Consider the following 19,459-nt stretch of genomic DNA (forward strand, 5'->3'; position numbering starts at 1 on the left):
TCGTTTCAAACCATTCAATAACCTGAACCTGAAAATAAAATAGCTAGCTTAAAACCATCACAGGACCTATGTCAAGAATACCTTAAAAAAGAACCCAAAAGTGTTGGTAGTTATTGAGATTTTTAGCTTCAGACAAGATTATTACTTCTTTACATATAGGGACTAGCGGCTTCGACCCTAGTATCTAGCGGATCTGTATATAGAAAGATATACATGAAAAATAGACTTACCCCATCTAAAGGTTTAAATCTAAAAAAATAGACAAAACCAACACAGTTCCTATATGAATCATCCCTTTTAAAGGAGAACTAAATAATTTCAGTAGTTACTGAAATTTTAAGCTTCAGACAGAAAAACTTACTACTAGTATTGTATACAATAGGCTAACACAAATTTGAAAGCAAAAATAACAATTTTTCTATAAAATATATTTCATTTTTTTATATTTATATAAGTTATTGATTAAATACTGTTTAATATAGCGGCGTGCACAGAAATCCACCAGGGGGGGGGGTGTTAAACCATTAGGAAGTGAAAAAAGGAAAGACAGACCTTACCAATTTGAAACTAACGAGGGGTATTGACACCCCCTATCGCACGCCACTGCACTGGTTTAATATTATAATATTACTCAAACATATGCTTGTACATTTTTTAAATTGACAAAAAAATATTGTTTTTTAACTTTCAACTACTAGTAAATAAATATATATAGGTTATGCATGTGAACTTATAATTTAATTAAAACCCATTAAAGATACTTTATCCCCTTTCAAAAATTGAAAAAATATCTCTTTTTGTTGACAATAAGAGCCAAATTATTTTTAAAAGCATTGGGCGAAATTATTTTCTTCTTTTGAAGTATATATGTATATGTAAGCAATATAATTATAAATGTTATGATAAATACTGTATTTTATGTAAATTTTTGTTGTAAAAAAGTAAATTTGAATTAAGAATCAAGAGACCCTCCATTTGATGAGAAATTCTACAAAACTGACTCTTCCGTCTTTGTCTAGATCCATCTCCTAGAATATAATTTTCATTTTAATACTTCTAGTAATCTATTTATTCATCTAAACATAATCTATTTATAATCAATCTAGATCTATTGATAGATTTACCTTTGCACATATATATAGATTTATTTATAGTTCTATATATTGATTAATCTATAGATCTATCTATGGATAACTTATGGATTAACTTATGGGTCAATCTATCTATCAATCTATATTTATACATTAATTCATCTACCTATAAATCGATCTATAAATCTAGTAATAAATCAATCAATCACCAGTAAATCTATGTATTTAACAATCTAAAATCTAATTAAAATGCCACCTGTATACATTTTTCCGCCTCTTGATCTGCATCCTTTATGCTTCCAAGTCTGGTTAGAGCATTCACCATTTCATCCCTTAATAAAATCTTAATATTATAATATTAGGACATATGTTTTCTGTCTAAAATTGTTATGTTTATTATATTTGTGTTGAATTATTGAATTGTTGGACATACAGGCTGACAAACAATTTGATAAGGTAGCTTTGCCACTATAAATAGGTAAAATATAGGGAAGGGAGAGGACAATGGGCTGTTTATTACACTACTCCCACAAGTGTTATTTTAACGTTTTCTTATTTGTAGGTATTTGATTGGGTGGTTCATTAAGTTACATGCCTAAACGTTTCAATCAATAATTGTAATCTACAGAAGGGGTAAATTTGTGTATCATCATTGGGAATAAACATCAATTTATCAACCATTTTCTTATCCCTGTTAACATAGACTTAGATAAAACTAATCTTTAAAGTAACAAACATTATTTATAGAGTAGCTGCGCATCTCAAAATAGGTAAATAATACGAGATTTTGTATTTAGAATATACAATAAAGAATGCAATAACAAAAAAAATATCTGCAACGTTAATGGTGTATATTATTACGTTTCCAGGGTCTTTATTCCTTTGGAATCACAAAAAGGTAGAGCAAATACAGAACATTGGTACCCAAAGTTTTATATAAAAAAAAACTTGGGACAATTTTTTTTTATAAAATCTTGATTGGTTGCTATAAATTTTCACAAATAATTAGCTAAAATGCTAGGTATCCATAAGGAAAAAGAATTTATTTTTTTCTCTATATAGGTAACTTAACTATTTAAACACTTTTCATGTTAATAAGTTTTGACCAACTTTTTATCATGGTAGAAATATCCTAATTCTCTAAAACCTTTTTTCATTAATTCTTTAATTAGTCTTCAAAAGTAATATTGTTTTTGCAACTTAAACTACAATTTAAAAGTAAATTTTCTTGGATTATAGTCAATATTTTAGTTTAAGAATTTATAATGGCTATTGCTAATATAATTAAAGAACGGTCTTTAGAAATCACCAGAATCCTAGATGGTAGATTAAAGGTAAGTGCATAGTTAAGTCTGAATACCTTTCAGTAATTTAGGAAAAGTTATTGATAGTCACAGAAATAGAAATATTTGACAACTTTAAAAAGAATAATGTAATTATGACTTTAAAATATTGCAAAAGACATTCAATGGATTTTTTTGGGAGGGGTGCTAGTTTTTTCTTAGGGTAATTTCTCTTGAAGGCAGGCTTATTGAAATAGTAATAACATTTGCAGGATATATAAGAAGCTTCACTGTACAGGAGAACCATACAAGTCACATAGACATACACACAAATTAGTTTATACTAATATATAAATAGATTTGCTCAATGATATATGTAATTGCAATAATCTAAAACAATATATATTCTTTTCAAAAATCTAGTCAGGCTTTAAACTCTGTCTTTTCAAGTATTGAGTTGAAAATTTACCTATACCTACATTTTGTAGGTAAATATATGTATCATGTTGCTTTTATACCCTCAGATATAGCTAAAAATATCCTATTATTATAAATATAATAGATATATGAAAAAAGATTGTTCAAGGAAATTATTTGAAGAATTAGGGTAGGTACGTCAGACGGACCATTTTTCCGTATCAAATAGGTCTGATCATTTGAGGCATATTTCAATTGAACTCTAAAAACCAATCTTGTCACAAAGGCTCTAGCTACTTATAAAAGCGGGAAGTTTGTAAATATTTTACTCAACACACTAAATTGTTACAATTTTCATGAGAAATACGCATTTTATAAGGCATACAAAACGCTCTAATTTTCGTTCTATTTAACGTAATTTTGTAATTTTTTTTGCTGGTTATTTCATTTTACATATACTTTTATCATTTTATCAAAAAAAAATTTATCTTTTTTCATCATTTTTTGGAGAAATTAATGCTTAAACTAAGGGTATCTTTAAACGCAAAATTGACGCACTTAGAATTAATAATGCGTATTGGGTACAAAGGGGGGATAATTTCAAGACATGCATGTTCCAAAGATATCTTTTATTCCATAAGATTTTAATGTTTAGTCCACCGGAGATTACCCTGAAAATCATACATCAATTTAGGAAGATAATTTTTGTAGAATAGTTACTGAATTTACAACTTTATGTACTTTAAAAGTATAGTTAAGATCAAAGGCGTGCAAAAGGTTGGTATAGGGGTTGTTTACACCACCCTTGTAAAATTAAGGGGGATGGATACACCTCCCTAGGTGTCCACCCATGTCCACCCTCTTGACAAGAGCCTACACCCTCAGATACACCCCTCTATAAATTCCAAGGGGGTATAAAGGAAATAAATTTACACCCCTTAAAATAAAGTGGGGTTGGGGGTGTTTAAGGAGGGTGTATTTAAGCAAGTCACTGATTCAGATAATTCTATGCTATCTATTTTTAGGTAAATTAATTACCAGACTTTACTAAAAAAATCTTGCAATATTCTGTACAACTGTACTGTACAACTTTTAATTAGTAAATTGAGACATGAGGAAACTCTCATACATATGTAGGGGGAGGGGGGGGAGTTAATGCAACCATCCCATAATCAATTAATCCAAATTTTGTTATGAAAATTGGCATGTGTAATCCTTAGTAGGTCTGTTTTTCAAAATTTAACAAAAAGTTAAGCTTAAGGGGGGGGGGGGGGTTAAGGCAACCATCATGTAATCAATGCACAAATGGCACCAAAAATTCGAATTTCATTACAATACTTGGCATGAGTAATCCTTGGTAGATCTTTTTTCCCAAAATGGAACAAAAATTTGGAAAAGTAATGGCTAAGGGCTGTTTGCTCAGCTGTTTAGCCAGTTTTGGGCTATTTTCAGGGCAAATCCAGCAATAATTACGTAGGAATCATCCATTAGGGATAGGTTTTAAGTGGTGTTGAGCTGAAAAATACTACCAAAAATAGTGGCAGCTGGGTAATGGCTTATAAGGATATAAAAAATTGAATATTTCCATTGAATTAAACTTTTCTTAATTAACATTATAACTTTATGTCATGGACAAGGACATATTAATAAAAACACTTTTTTAATTTCTAGATTTCACTGCCAAAAATGGCTGAGAACAGCTGTCAACAGCCAAAAGTATATATTGTAGATTAAATCATCCCACCATGAAAAAATTTTTGCCCCCAGTAAAAATGTGGTTGATTTAAGCAAAAAAATGACCCATGCTAAATATTTTTTTCTGTGATGCAATAATTGTGACCTCACGAACACTTCAAAGTTTTTGAAATCTGCAAAAAGAATGTTTTTTTAGTTCTTTTGTGTGATCTCAATTTTAAAGATTTTTACAAAATTTCAATTCTAGTATGTCAATATAATCCTGAAATTTACCAAAAAAATGGAGCAGTCTCAATAATAACATATGAAGGTGTAGCAAGAAATCTGCAAAGTCAAATTCCATTTTTGCAGTTTTTCTTACCTAACTTAAAAAAAAATTTTAATTTTGTTTTTCTTTTAGATGCAGTAACTACTGGACCAGGTAGTTTAAAAATTTTAGCTCAATATATATCAATTTTGCCCACCCTCCAGCACCAAACCCCCCTTTATTGATAAGAAGACCATTAATTTTATTTTATTAACTTTTAAAATACCACAAAAAAATTCATTTGGCAGCTTGCTAATGGCCGCAGCACAGCTGGGAGCGGCCAAGAGTAGAATGAGTAGATAGGGCTTGTGACGTGTCTCTAGGTAGGTTTTTAACAGTCTGTGTAACAGCCCCAGCTGCCAAATGGATGGACCCCCACTATTTATAGTAGTATTTTTGAGCTCAGTAACAATAAAAACCTACCCCTAGACATGTCACAAGCCCTATATACTCTTCATACTCTTAGCTGCTCCCAGCCAGTTTCAGCCAGTTCTAGCAGCTGGTACAAGAAATTATAAAAATGGATATTTAAAGCAAAAATATGTTTCAAAAAGTTGATTCCTATGCAATTAATGATAGTTTCGCCCTGAATATAGCCAAAAACGGCTAAATGACTGAGCCGCCAGCTGTTAGCCGTCACTTTTGCAACTTTTTGTTCCATTTTGGGAAAATAGATGTACCAAGGATTACTCATGCCAAGTTTTGTAACAAAATTCGAATTCTAAGTGCAATTTGTGCATTGATTACGAGATGGTTGCATTAAGCCCCCCCACCCCTCAAACTTGAGTTAATTCCTTTAATGATCTTGATAGATATATGTTTATAACTTTTAATATATTTTACAATAGTTTTTAAAGTTAATGTTGGGAGGGAGATATATCCCAATCATCTTTTTATAAAAAAAAATTTTAAAATGTAATAAATTTCTTATGTAAAGTAGGTTTGGTAAAATCTTAATAAAATCACCCTTGATTTTAGTTAAAGGGGGCTGTTAAAAGTCATAAGTGGGGTGTCAAAAAATTTAGTTGTTAATAAATTAATGGAATATAACCTGATATTATAAATTTGAAACATATTTTTGATGTACAAAGAGAATAAAGTAACATGTATTACACTTTTTTTCATAGAAGAAATTGAATCATTTTTTATTTGTTTTTTTTCAACACAAGGTTATTTGTGTATCTCTTGGTACAAGATACCACCATATTATTAGTTAAATCTAATTTTTTATAAATTAAGTGAATAAGTCTGTTAGACCAAGGGTAGAAACTCAGTAGATAGACAGACAGACGGGCAAGAAGAATTATCAAAATTTTACTAAAATAGACAATTAATTAGATAAAATCCAATAGAGAACCTGTGAATGATCAGACAGACAGAGGGACAGACAGAGGGACAGGTAAATAGTAACAGAGAGTCTTTGAGGCATTAACAAATTACAATTAGGCTATGCTAGATGATTCATTGAAATCCAAAAGAGAGGCAGTTAGACAGATAGACAGACAAGTGGTGGGACAGACAGACAGAGGGACAGACAGACAAATGGGTATTGCCTAAAACAGTTTGGCTGCTATATGAATCATTAAAACCGACCGTAGAAAAGAAATTTACATTAGTTTCTTATTTCGATACTCAACGCCCACCCCCCCCCCGCCCTCCCCCACTCAAAGGGGTTTATTATTTCTTAATATCAATAAGTGACTTTTCAGCTTAATAAAATTGAATGTACTTTTTATTTCATCAATTTATCTTAAATAGAACGAAAGTTATAATCATTTTATTGTCTACAAGATATATGCTTTGAGTAAAAATCAACATAATTGTCAGTAAAAACGTCATATTTATGCATATTTACACAGTAAATACATTTTAAAATTGTATTTTACTGTAATGAATAACTTAAGGGGGTTGTATGAAATATCAAAAACCTAAAAAAAACCTAATTTGGTTAAATTAGTCCAAGTAATGATTGATTTAGTACAGTACGTATGAATAAGTTGTCTATTTCCTACCAGAGTCCTTGTGTTGTAGAATGATTTGTGAAACAGATAGGTAATTTTTAGAAAGCGTTGAAACTCTAAATTCTTTTCCAGAAATTCCGTGTGTCTATAATCAACACAGGAAAAAATAGATGAAAATATCTAATTATTACACTGTAAAAGAGTTTAAAGTAAACAAAATCAGTATAGACAGCATTTTAAGTATGAAATTTAAAAATAAAAATTACAACCAATACAATAATATGCTATGCCAGGGTAAATAATATAATAAATGAAAATTTTAAAAAGTAAAATATCTATATAGCTTAACTCTAATATTCAGCATCTAAGTTGCATGTTCAGACAAATAAAAGATACCAATGCAGAGAATATCATATGAAAAAAATAGTATACAAATTTTCCAAAAACCATTTAAACTCTTAAACAAAACATAGTTGCAGTTTAATTGATTAAATTCAAATGATTTTTCTTCATACTATATAACTACAAATCTCCCCATCAATTAATATATACACATCTCTATCATCCTATTAGTCTATCTATCTATAAAACAATCTTTCCATCTATCTATATATCTTTTCATCAATCTTTCTATTAATCTTACTTTGTAATATAACCATCACAGTCCAAATCATAACCTCTGAAAGCCTCCAAAATTTCTTCATCTAATAAAAAGAAGTAAATTTCAAAATTATAAGAGTTAACAAATTACCATTCTTCCCCTTCCCTCCAGATTTCCATCATAGAATAATAATATCTTCTTTGATTTCCATACAAGAAAATAGCTGAAAACAAGCCTAAGAATAATACACAAAATTCGAATAAAAAGTTTGACCTTGCTTTTGGGATATTTAATAGAACTTGAAAAGAAATACATGCAACTGATATGGTTTATTTGGTTTATTTTAAACTTAATTGCTTGAAAAAATGACCTTATAGCCAAAAATACTACATACAACAAACTCACTAATTCTTTGATTAAAAATAATTTTTCAAGGGTCATATACATTTTTTTCATCTAACCTGGTTCAAAATCTTCAGGACTGTCCTTGAATTTTCTCCAACATGTTAAAAATTGCTCCAAATCTAAGCTGCAATGATCTCCAATAATATATTATTTTAATTGTGCCCTACAGTTTAAGTCCCCTAATAAACAGTTTCCAATAAATTTAAATTTATATCTTTAGTAATTTCAAAGCAAGGATTTTAAAATGTCTAAGCTGAACAGACATTTAATATGTACAAAAGTTATAGTATCAAAAATAAAAAATAAATTTAACCCTAATAGCATTCCCAATTACTGAAATGTTAATTTATTGCTAAAATCAGGTAAATATCTGCGCCCCTAACGATCAGGGTCTCTGCATTCATGGGGGCAAGAAAGGGAACAAAAAATAGCCAACAGTTACTAAAAATAAAATAGCCAAAAACCATCATAAGACTTAAGTAAAGCTTACAAAAAAAGGAGAACTCATTCAGTTCAGTAGTCATCGAAATCTTAAGATTCAGACAAAAAAAACTTTAATATACTTTATAAAAAAGGATGTATATTAGACTTTAAGGAAAATTGGTACATTTGTGCTTAACTACATATTAAAATTGCCAATCTTATTCTAATAGTCTTTAAAACAATATTTTAAAGATTCCTTTTATCATCACTGATATCACAAGCTCGGATTAATTCCTGAAAGAAAAAGAAAAACATTTTAAAATCATTTTTATACTTAGTTTGAAGCTTTTTATTTAGGAAATTTACTTTTAGAACGACGGACATACTAATACATACTATGTAGATGCTTTTGGAACAGGTGACTTTAAAAAGTTATATATTTTCCCACACATAATTTCTTCTAGAAGGACAAACGGACGGACAGACATTTCTAATTAAGAAGAAGCTTTGCAGAAGATATACTCATATAGCAAGACAATGGACGATAAATTGATCTACATTCCTAATGATGATAAAGTATTATCCTTTCTGTCGCGATTAAAACTATTGTTTGAAAAGTTTAGACACTAGTAAATAGTTAACCTACAAAGCAAACTTCTATAATGTCATCAAAAAGTTTTGAGCTAATGAATAGGCTAATGTGTTTATGGGTACCAATATAAAATACAGTCCAATATCCCCATCCTCCCTGCCATATATTGACATTGAGATGTTTAATAAAAACAAACAAATCTGAATTTCTTTGTATATTCATAATTTTAGCAAAAAGGTTAATTTTTACAAGTAAAAACAAATTCTGAGAAAACAAAGAAATAATACACAAGGATAATTATGTCTAGAAGTAGCTGAGTAACAAGGTATTTGAATATGAAACAAAAAAATAATGTTGCATTTAAGTATTGTTAAATAAAAAATTGGAGTGTGTTTCTATATCAATAAAGTAACAGGATATTTTTTGTGTATCTGTCTGTAGCTTAAGATGGACCGATATGTTTCTAATTCATATTTAAGCTTCTTAAGGTCTAGGGAAGATTTATAATTATTTTTGGGGAAGGAACATACCCCATTCAAAGAAGTATCGCCCAGGAAACTGAAATTGCATGTCCACCTGTGTGGGCGTAGGCGCTAGTTTTAAATGAATACAACAAAATATTTGAGAATGAATGTACATACAAACAATTGTGGTATTCACCATCCAAGTTTATGTATCTCCATCCCTGTCCACATTCCTATACTTCTCTGGCTGAGTCAGACCTCCACTTGTAACCGCCACTATACTCCATCCTGCTGTGTTGAGGGCTAGTTGATTTTATGCAGGCCTTGTGAGAACATCTCTCCCTCAGCTTGCACTTGGTAGACTGTATACCTATATGCTAGGTTGTCGACAGTCTTAGTCCCATATTCCCGTGCACGTGGTTTTCTGTCCTGTACAGAAAACGAGACGTCCAAGCCTTTAATTGATATCATATTAAATATATCCTATAATAATAATCCCATTAATCTGCCTATTCTAACCAGTTTAATTGCTTAATAAATGTTGTATTTTTTAGAAATACCTTTGTTATATTATTGATATTTAATTGTATCGAAGCTACTCTATACTCGTATTCTGGTCTGTCTGTACATCCCCTCATACGTCATTTTGGCGCAGTCTTGTCTACCACTCAATTTTTGAGGGGGGAAGGTATAGATAATTATTAACGTACAGACAAAATTAAATTGTAAAGTAGCTTCGATTGCAAAGTGAAATTAATATTTTCCTGATAACTAAGTTTATTCACGGAAACAGTTTATAGTAACAATTTGTTACAGAATATTTCTAATAATTATTTCGTGGCAAACTGCCAAATAAAGATAAAAAGGAACCCGCCTTTTATTTTCACACTAGTATTTAATTTCACACATTTCCATATTTTCTCCCTAAAACAGGAAGAAAGGGATATTTCCAAGTTCTTAAAAAAGTTCGTGGTAGACAAAGCAGTGTTAACGAACACTACACTCCAGCACCATGACCGATAATGCCAAGAAAGGGGATAATGATAAAACCAAAAATCCGCCGCCTCCGCCGGCTCCGGCCGTCCCTGGTACCTCGCAGCAGCAGTCTGACCCGCTTTCCCCTGAAAAAATCAAAGAACTCATAACGGAAGCGTTAAATGTTAAGTTAAACGAATACTCGTCACATTATAGAGATATAATAAAACAAGAATCCGAGATTATGAAGCTCGAAATAGAAACAAAATGGGCAGGGTTTAAGGACACGGAATCACATCGCAGATTATTAGCCGACACCGACATCTTAGATCTAAAACGTAGAGTATCAAAACTCCCAGCGGACGGAAATCTTGGCCCATTGTTTGCGGAAAAAACGTTAAACGAAAGTCTTAACACGACTCATTTTAACACCATAGGTGATGATTCAATTAATGCCACTTTTTATGACCGGCTATCGGTCCAGCAAAAGATAAACGTGATCGAATGGGTTGCCAAGGATAGAATTACAGCCCCAGGTTGTATGGCCTATTCAATTGTAGGCTTTATAGGTCCGGCGGATAATGACAATTGGATGAATGTAAGAGAAACTTCTCTAACGGAATATGAAAAAACCTTATTAGAAAGGTTTCCCTTTATCCCTGATAGGATTAAGTCGTTAGAGCCCCTCCGTAGACCTACACGGTCTGCACCCAATGTAGCAACAAGACCCTCTACAAGAAACACACCAAACACAGGCACATCCGCGACGGCAACAACTAGCGCCGCCGACGATGATTTTATTAAAGAATGCTTTATTAAAGGACAAAAATGGGATTCCGATTTTGCGAGGGATGCCCCTAGGTGGGACGGCAGGGCCGACTTTGATAATTTCTTTTCTAATTTGTGGAGGGTTGCAAAGACATACAAAATCTGTGACCCAATCCTTTTTAAGGATATTTTATACCAGCGAATTTATGACTCTAGAGGGGAACGATTAGGAGACCTAATTACGCCTGAAAGAAATCAGGCCTTATCTGCCTTAAGTTATTACCTGATGATTAGGAGGCTGGTCACTCCTTTCTCGGATCCAGAAGTAGCCTCGCAGTACTTCTACAACCTAAAACAGGAGACTAATCAACCCCTTGACACCTATTTTGAAAACAAACTTAGGGTGTTCAAACTCATGAATCCTGGCCTCATACCTAAAAAGAAGTGGAAAGAATTCTATCTTAACGTTAGCAAAAATCTGCTGTATACCAACCTTGCCATGGACATGGCCAATTACGTTGAGAGTATGCAATTTTTGGACGATTACAACGCTTACTTAAATAAACTTATTAACCTCGGACAAAGATACGTTAATTGGGATGGGTCTGGCCATATTAGCAAGGAAAACCTTTCGGCTTGCTATTCCCAAGCCATGGAAATGTTCCTACCTAAAAATTCTGCGGAAACGAAAAAACAACCCATAATCAGCATTATCGAAGATAATACCCCCACTAACACGGCAATGTATAAGGAAAACTTAACCGAAGAACCTGACGAGGTTCCCTCTTGGGTAGATCATGAGGATGATCCTATTGCTTGGGATCAAATCGAGGGCGTTATAGGAGCCTTTAATGGGAGGAGTAAAAATATTAAATGCTGGCATTGTAATATCCCTGGCCATGTAGTGCAGAATTGCAACAAAAAGAAAGCTGGGGAGCCCCCACATCCTGAGTCCCGCTTTGGTAAAACACGGAGCAAATTCACACCACCTAGAAAAGCTCCAGGTAATAGTAATAAAATACCTGAGCAGTATGCACGTAAAACTATCAACCAAATGGATCAGGAAGCCAGTGAGGAATTTGAAATAGATAAATATGTACAAGCGATTGTTAAAAATCACGTCCATTAGATGTAAAAAAATAAGTGGATATATGCGATATTAATTGTCCCTATCCCAGAAAATAAAAATTTGCTGAATGAATTTCATATTTTGATATGAAAGATAAACAAAATATCCCATGTCAAGCTAAACTTGCAAATTCCTTAATATCAAATATCCCTTGCCAAGCAATGCTTTGGCGCGAAAAAAATAAAACAAATTGTTATTATTAAGTCTGACTAAGCAACACAAAATAAACTCCCTCCCCTCCTTTCCCTATCCAAATGTAGCTGATACAGGAAATTGGGGGAAATAGGGAGGTAACCTGAGGAGCATTTCACATGCACTTAATATTTCCATTTTTTTAAAATCTAATAGTCTTTATAAAGAAGCCAACAAGTGAATACCTATTTTCTATTTAGTAGTATTTATTTTTAATATCGCATGATCTATCTAAAATGTAAATATCGTATATTTAGAGTGTATATATATAAGAATCTAAAACATTCTAGTTCAATTTTTAACCGCTAGGGGACCTTAAGCGAATTATCTGTATATAAACAATGATTTTTGAGTTAAATCCTCAGTATCAATTTTATCTGAGAGTTGCACACTCTTAGTCTCTGATTTTTGTAGCTGAAATATTTCAGCAATTATGTATAATAACTTATTCATATGGATAAATATCATTGCATTTTGTACAGTGACAATAATAGAACTATATTTAATTTATTATGTATCCGAAAGATGTCGCCTAGAATGCTATCGCGGTCCATATAAGTAAATAATAAGAAGGGGGGGGGTCTACTGGAAAATCTGTATAAATACGAGCGAATTTCCAAATCTAATTCAGTTGTTCAGGAAGATTTTTAATTATCTTTTCCTCTCTGATTTTTTGAGCTGCAATCAAGCAGCAGTTAAAAATTAAAAAACTTTAATCACTTAAAACGTGATTAATAAAATCTTAAAACATTTTGATTAAATTATTTTCCGCTAGGATTACTAGCAGAATAAAATAAACTTAGTTCTATTAGCTTCCGCTAGGATTACCAGCGGAATAAAAAGTCTATATAAAAGTGAATGCATATTATTAATCAAGGCCAGTTACTATCAAAGCAGTTACTACAAACCACTTCTTATTTTTGAAGCTGACTTCAGCATTAATTATACTTTAGTAAATATATAAACTTGTTCTACCCCATAGGTGGAAAAATTAAGTATAAATACTAACAATATCAGAATAATAAATCAGTCATCATTGACCCTCTTTATTAGTCATATCTAATATTTTTTGAGCTGTAATTCAGCGCTAACTTTATATTATTTGATATCGTGAATCAAATACTAACTAGTAAAACTATATTTTGTATAAATACAGATATAAGTCAAAAAATAAGTCAGTCTGTTTTTAATGTCTTGTTAGTTGCAAGCTGAACACTTATTTTTAAGCTACTTTGTAGCCTTTCAATCTTTCGAAAACTTTTTAGTCCAATTTTATTCCGATAGGTTTTTATCATATATCCAAGTATATAAATAAGAACCCGTATTAAAGTTTAGTAGTCTCTTTAGAACTATCAACATTCTCATGCTTATTAAGAAATTTCTGGAGCTGAAAAGCGCTTAATAAAAACTTAATGAAACCCAGAAAGTTATATAAAATTATTTTAACAATTAACCATATTGTTAAAACATTTCATTATTTAAAAAGATTCGACAGACAACTATACCTGGAACACAGGAAATCTCTGTGTGAGGATTACCATCGTCTAACCGCTGAGGTGGGGATCTTGGAAAATATGCATCTTAGGCTTCGACTAAAAATATAATTTATTTTATAATGCCTATCTGTGCAAAACTAAAAGTTCTTAATCCCGTGGGGGGGGAATTCCTGCAACACGCTGTAGTGGATACAGGAAACAACTTTAGGTCCCTTATTTCTAAAGAAATCTTAGACGATAATAAAATCACATTCACCCCTGCCAATCTTAGCGCTCTGTCTGTAGATTTAAAACCAGTAAATATCATAGGACACGTAAGTTTAAAATTCAGCTTTGATGGGTCAGATAAAATATTCGAAGAAACGTTTTACATCCCTGAAACGACGTCTAAAATTATAAATCTAGGATATGAATTTCTCAAAGTTAATCGAATTAATTTGTTACTAGATAAGTTGTCCTTCGAGCTCCCCACTGGCGAGCAAATCCCAATAGAAAACTCGACAATTAACATAGTTGAAGAAAGTAAAAACATACCCTTGATTCCTACAAATAATGTTCATACGGAACAAAACTCCCTTATCCCAGGAATAAATTGGAGTAACCAGGGGGGGACTGGGACATTAAAACAAAATAAAACATGCGTAAAATTAGCAAAGAAAACAACATTCTTGCCGGGGGGGAATACAACGGTGATAACAATACCTATCCATCAAAAAAATAGGAAGCTGTATATATCCCCAAATAATTCTAAAATGACAAGCCATAACGGCTTGATGCTTATGGAGGGTATTTATAATGTAAATGAGAAGGGAGAATGTTGGGTAAATTTTGTCAATTTAGCAGGAAAAAATATTACCTTATTGAATAACATTAAAGTTGGATATTGCTTTGAATTTGAATCAGATTCCCCAAATTCCTGCAATAAAAATATTAATCAAATAAATGAATTGTCAGGAACTACACTTCTTAAAAGAATTAAATTCATTAAAGAAAAATTAGACTTAGAAAATAGTGATCTTATCAAAAATAACCCAGGGATGAAGGAAAAGGTAGTAAAATTATGCCTTGATCATTTCGATATATTTTCGGTTGACGATGCCGATATCGGTAACTGCGATCTCTTACAGTATAAAATAGACTTGATCCCCGGGGCTAAACCTATTAAGGCTAGAAACATTCAATTAAACCCATTATACGAAGCCAAATTAAAAGAACAAATTGAAAACTGGCTAAGGGGGGGCGTCATTGAGGAGGGCTACAGCGAGTGGTCCTCCCCAATCTTTGCGGTAAAGAAAAAACCAACGGCTGGGGGGGAAGGCAAACTTAGGTTCGTTATCGATTTTCGTGCGCTTAATAGTGTAACACGAAAAATTAATTGGCCCCTTCCCTTGATTTCTAGTAATTTAGAAAAATTAGGCACTGGCAATGTATTTACCACCCTCGACTTGACTAGCGCATTCCATGCGCTAGCCATTTCGGAGGAAAGTAAACACTTGACAGCGTTCACAGCCCTTAACAGGCAGTATCTTTTCAAGAAACTGCCGTTCGGACTGTGTAATGCGCCAAGTGTTTTCTGCCATTTGATGGACAGAGTCCTAACCCTTATCCCTGGCTTATACGAATTTATAATTTCTTACCTTGATGATCTTATTATATTCTCAAAGAATGTTGAGGAACATCTGAAGCATCTCAGAAAACTCTTCGGAGTCCTAAAAATAGCAAAACTTAAGTTAAATCTAGCCAAATGTAAATTTTTCACATCCGAATGTACATATTTAGGTCATATAGTCAGTTCCCAAGGACTTAAAATGAACCCCGCATATTTAGAACAAATTAAAAATTGGAGCAGGCCCAGGACAGGCAAGGAACTCCAGCGTTTCCTGGGCTTCTCCGATTATTATAGAGCCTATTTCCCATCCTATGCAAAAAATTCTTGTACCCTAGATGAACACAGAAACGATAAAGTTATTGAATGGACCGATTCCCTATCAAAAGATTGGGAAAATTTCATAAATATGTTTTCAAATTCTATAAGTAAAGGCTATCCCCAGTGGGATAATCCTAACCCCTTTATAGTAGATGTAGATTTTTCTACAAGTTATTTCGCTGGAATTCTCAGCCAAAACCAGGGGGGGGAAGAAAGAATTATTGGAATATGTTCCAAAAAATGTAACGGGGCAGAGAAAAATTATCCAAGTTATAAAGGCGAATTAGCATGTCTAGTATTTGTTCTTAAAACCTTTCTTCATTATTTAAGATTTAGAAACTTTATTGTACGTACAGATTCGATTTCCTTAGTTCATTACAAAAAATGGCAAAAAGGAACAATAAATGGTGTAACTCTGAGATGGATTTTCTTTATCCAAAGTTTTGACTTTACAGTAATTCATAGGAAGGGTAGGGACCATTGCAATGCCGACAATCTATCTAGAGGGCAATTTTTATGCAAAGAACATAAGGAAACCGATTGTGAAAAATGTACTAGCTCATTTACCTTGGATCCTTATGAACAGGATTGCCCCTACCAAGACCAGATTTTTGAGTTACATGCGGCTTCGGAAGTCGGTGTGCACAATGTTTGGCAATCTGAAACACAAAAAGATCAAGTATTATCTGACATTCGTAGGTGGATATTCGAAAAAAAGAAGTTGTCGAGTTTTGAAAAAGCTGAACTAACCGGCCGGAAAGAGGTCCTTTTTAAATTAATAGAACATTTATACGTTATGGAAGGACTTCTAATATTTAGACAACCTCTTAGCAATGGAACATTCATTGAAAGACCCGTCGTACCCATTGGATTATATAATAAAGTTTTTGAATTAGCACATAATAATATTATAGGTCACAAGGGGGTTAACGAAACAATACGCAAGATAAATGAAAGATTCTTCCTTATAGGAATTAATAAGTTTGTTGAATCACGCATCAAAAATTGTATCACCTGCCTAAGAAAAATAGGACAGGTACCTAAACATAAACAACCTATCACCCATTCAGCCATTAGTCACGAGATTTTTGGCCAGGTATCAGTAGACCTTATCGGTCCTTTAACCCCTAACTATTTCCAAGGACAACATGTCCGCTACATATTTATCCTAGTTGACCTATTCTCTAGGTACATAATCGCCCACCCCATCAAGGACGCCACCGTGGAAAGCACGGTGAAGGTCATCCTTGAACAGGTGGTACCCACCTACGGCTTATTTCGGTCATTGAGGAGTGACAGGGGAACAAATTTTACTGGGGAAGTTTTCAAAAAAGTTATGGATGAACTAGGTATCGAAACTAAACTTATTCCCCCAAGAAACCCTAATAGTAACCCATGTGAAAGGCATAATCAAAGCATTTATGCAGGTCTAAGATCTGATGACCGATTCGAAAGTAAAGACTGGGCAAGAAAATTAGCTTTGACCACTTTTGTAATTAACTCTAGTACGTCTAGAAGAACGGGGTATACGCCATATTACCTTATGTTCGGCAGACAACCAACTCTCAATCTCGATTTCTTTTCTCCAATCCTGCAGAAAAGGCAAGACATTGATTGCAGGTCTTACTTAAACTACCTAAAAAATTTGGAAGAAATTATTGCACAGGTTTCCAAAAAATCTAAAATCTATTTAGAGTTTCAAAATAAATCTAGAAAGGCTTCATCTCCCCTTTTCGTTAACGACGTATGCTTTGCTTTTTTTAACCTAGTCAAGATAGGGGTCAGTAAAAAATTGCAATCTTTCTATGGGGGTCCTTTTATTGTAACAAAAAAATTCTCAGAGGCCCTTTTTGAACTCAGTCCCTTTGGATCAAATCCAATAAAAACTAACCAAGTTGTTAGTAGAGATAAAATACGAAAAATAGATTCTAAAGTAGAATTATTGGGGGAAACACTTTCCTTTAACGTCTTTCCAATTGAGGAAATTGTCCCGTCTGAGGAAATAACCTTGACCATAGATAATACCGGGCAAACCGAAATAAACGATAATAAAGGTATGGAAAATGACGATTTTACCTACCTAGATAACGATGGTGACGATTTTATAGAAGAAAACCCTGAAACTAGTCAGGACTTACCCCAGGGGGAGGTGGATTGTGATGGGGGAGGGGATATAATGGAAAAAAACTCACCATTTGAGCCACAGCCCAAAGACCAAGAACCCCCTGGCGCAGATCGGTCATCCGGTCCTAACATCCACGTCGAAAATAGTTTCTTGGAAGAAACCGTCCCGTCCGAGGCTTCTTTCTTCGCACAAAGACCCAAACAATCCAGCCCTGAAAAGGTTATTAATGTTAACAAACAAAGCATAGTACCCAAGTATATATTAGAAGAAGAAAGAAAAACTAGGTCACAAGGGGGGGATAACCGCATACATGTCCAAATCGGACTGCATAACCCAATTAAAAGGAAGAAATAAAATGTATATAAAATGTATAATTATATAAAACCAAGGTGGCAAATGTATATAGCTTAATCTACGTATGTATAATAACGAAAATAAACAAAAAATATATGTTAAAACTAACTAATTAACATATTTCAGAGAAAAACAAGAAGCATAAAAATAAAATGCAGCATCATTTGGCAAAGGCACCAGGAGCTCGAGGTAAATTTATTTTGGGATTCTTGGGGCTTTTTATTATTTTGGCAAAATCAAATGCGTCCGAAATAATACAAATAGATGCGACTCAATGTGTAGCAAACGAAAATCTGCGTTTGAAAATCTCTGAATGCGCTGCGTTTCTTAATATTACCAATATTGAACAAAAACAATTTCACCTACTTCAAAAGGTTGAAAGAAAAATTATACCTGGAATTCGTTGCCACCTCCGAACCAGTACTCATTACTGGTATTGTGGCAGATATAACCACATCCACCTCGCTGCTCCAGCACTCGTGGAGATACCGAGCCTCGTAACTTATGAAGACTGTTACACCATGTCCAAAACTAAAATATTTAACTTTGAAGGAAAATCAGTCTCAGTGTATGAACACCAGATGTCATACACGCGTTTCCTGGTAAACGGGACGCTTACTTACCCCAACGACCTCCTTAACGGCATCGACCCCGCCTGCGAGGGAAACGGCGTAACCATTAACGGCATTTTTATCCCTGGGACATTTGAGGAAAAACAAATAGGGGTCCAGGCTGAGCCTGTTGAATTATTACAAACAAAAGCGGGCTGTTACCTGGGCAGTCACTGGGTGGGAAACAATTGTTTAGATCACAATCTTAGAATAGGCTACGATAGAATTATCTCAGATGATAAATCTGATAACGCACAAAAATTCACTTCTCCTTGGCGAACGGTAGACATCTTTAATATTTCATTGTTTACATTTGAAGGAGAACAGGGTGCCCAAAAATATCTAGTGATCGATCCCCAAATTACGCTAGCGCTAGAACTTAAAGATAAAAAACATTTTGAAAATCTAATTCCCGAATTATCTTATTACAAAACTAATATTGATAACTTAATGGTATGGTTCACAAACTCTGTAAAACCATATTTCCCACTTTTAAACGCTAAGGAAAAGGATGACATGTTACCACTAGAGATTTTCTATTCCTACCAACAATATAGTAAATTAATTGTCCCCGAAACTCGCTGTTTACAGAACCATTTTCTGTCTAAAAGTAGTATTCAGACTCATCGTAAAAAACTAGTTA

General features: G+C 33.1%; 1 protein-coding gene and 1 long non-coding RNA gene across 2 annotated transcripts in view; both read right to left on the reverse strand.

The window, feature by feature from the left end:
- Positions 1-419: 419 nt before the first annotated feature.
- The window catches only part of LOC145324054 (neo-calmodulin-like), a 40,805-nt gene continuing 21,765 nt past the window's right edge, over positions 420-19,459 (reverse strand). Inside the window, exons 4-8 of the mRNA XM_080166681.1 lie at positions 8,440-8,477; positions 7,817-7,884; positions 7,398-7,458; positions 1,348-1,423; positions 420-1,028 (exon numbers count right to left, since the gene is read on the reverse strand). Of these exons, the coding sequence (XP_080022807.1) occupies positions 960-1,028; positions 1,348-1,423; positions 7,398-7,458; positions 7,817-7,884; positions 8,440-8,477 (312 nt within the window). The 3' untranslated portion in view covers positions 420-959. The remainder of the gene's footprint in view (positions 1,029-1,347; positions 1,424-7,397; positions 7,459-7,816; positions 7,885-8,439; positions 8,478-19,459) is intronic.
- LOC145324653 (uncharacterized) lies at positions 15,366-18,143 on the reverse strand. Its single transcript, XR_013881296.1, has 3 exons — positions 17,267-18,143; positions 16,294-16,385; positions 15,366-15,508 (listed from the first exon to the last, which is right to left on the reverse strand). It is a non-coding gene; the product is annotated as an uncharacterized LOC145324653 (long non-coding RNA).

Source organism: Acartia tonsa, chromosome 7 (genome assembly GCF_053477335.1).
Source record: "Acartia tonsa isolate MP-2025a chromosome 7, ASM5347733v1, whole genome shotgun sequence".
Classification (NCBI taxonomy): domain Eukaryota; kingdom Metazoa; phylum Arthropoda; class Copepoda; order Calanoida; family Acartiidae; genus Acartia; species Acartia tonsa.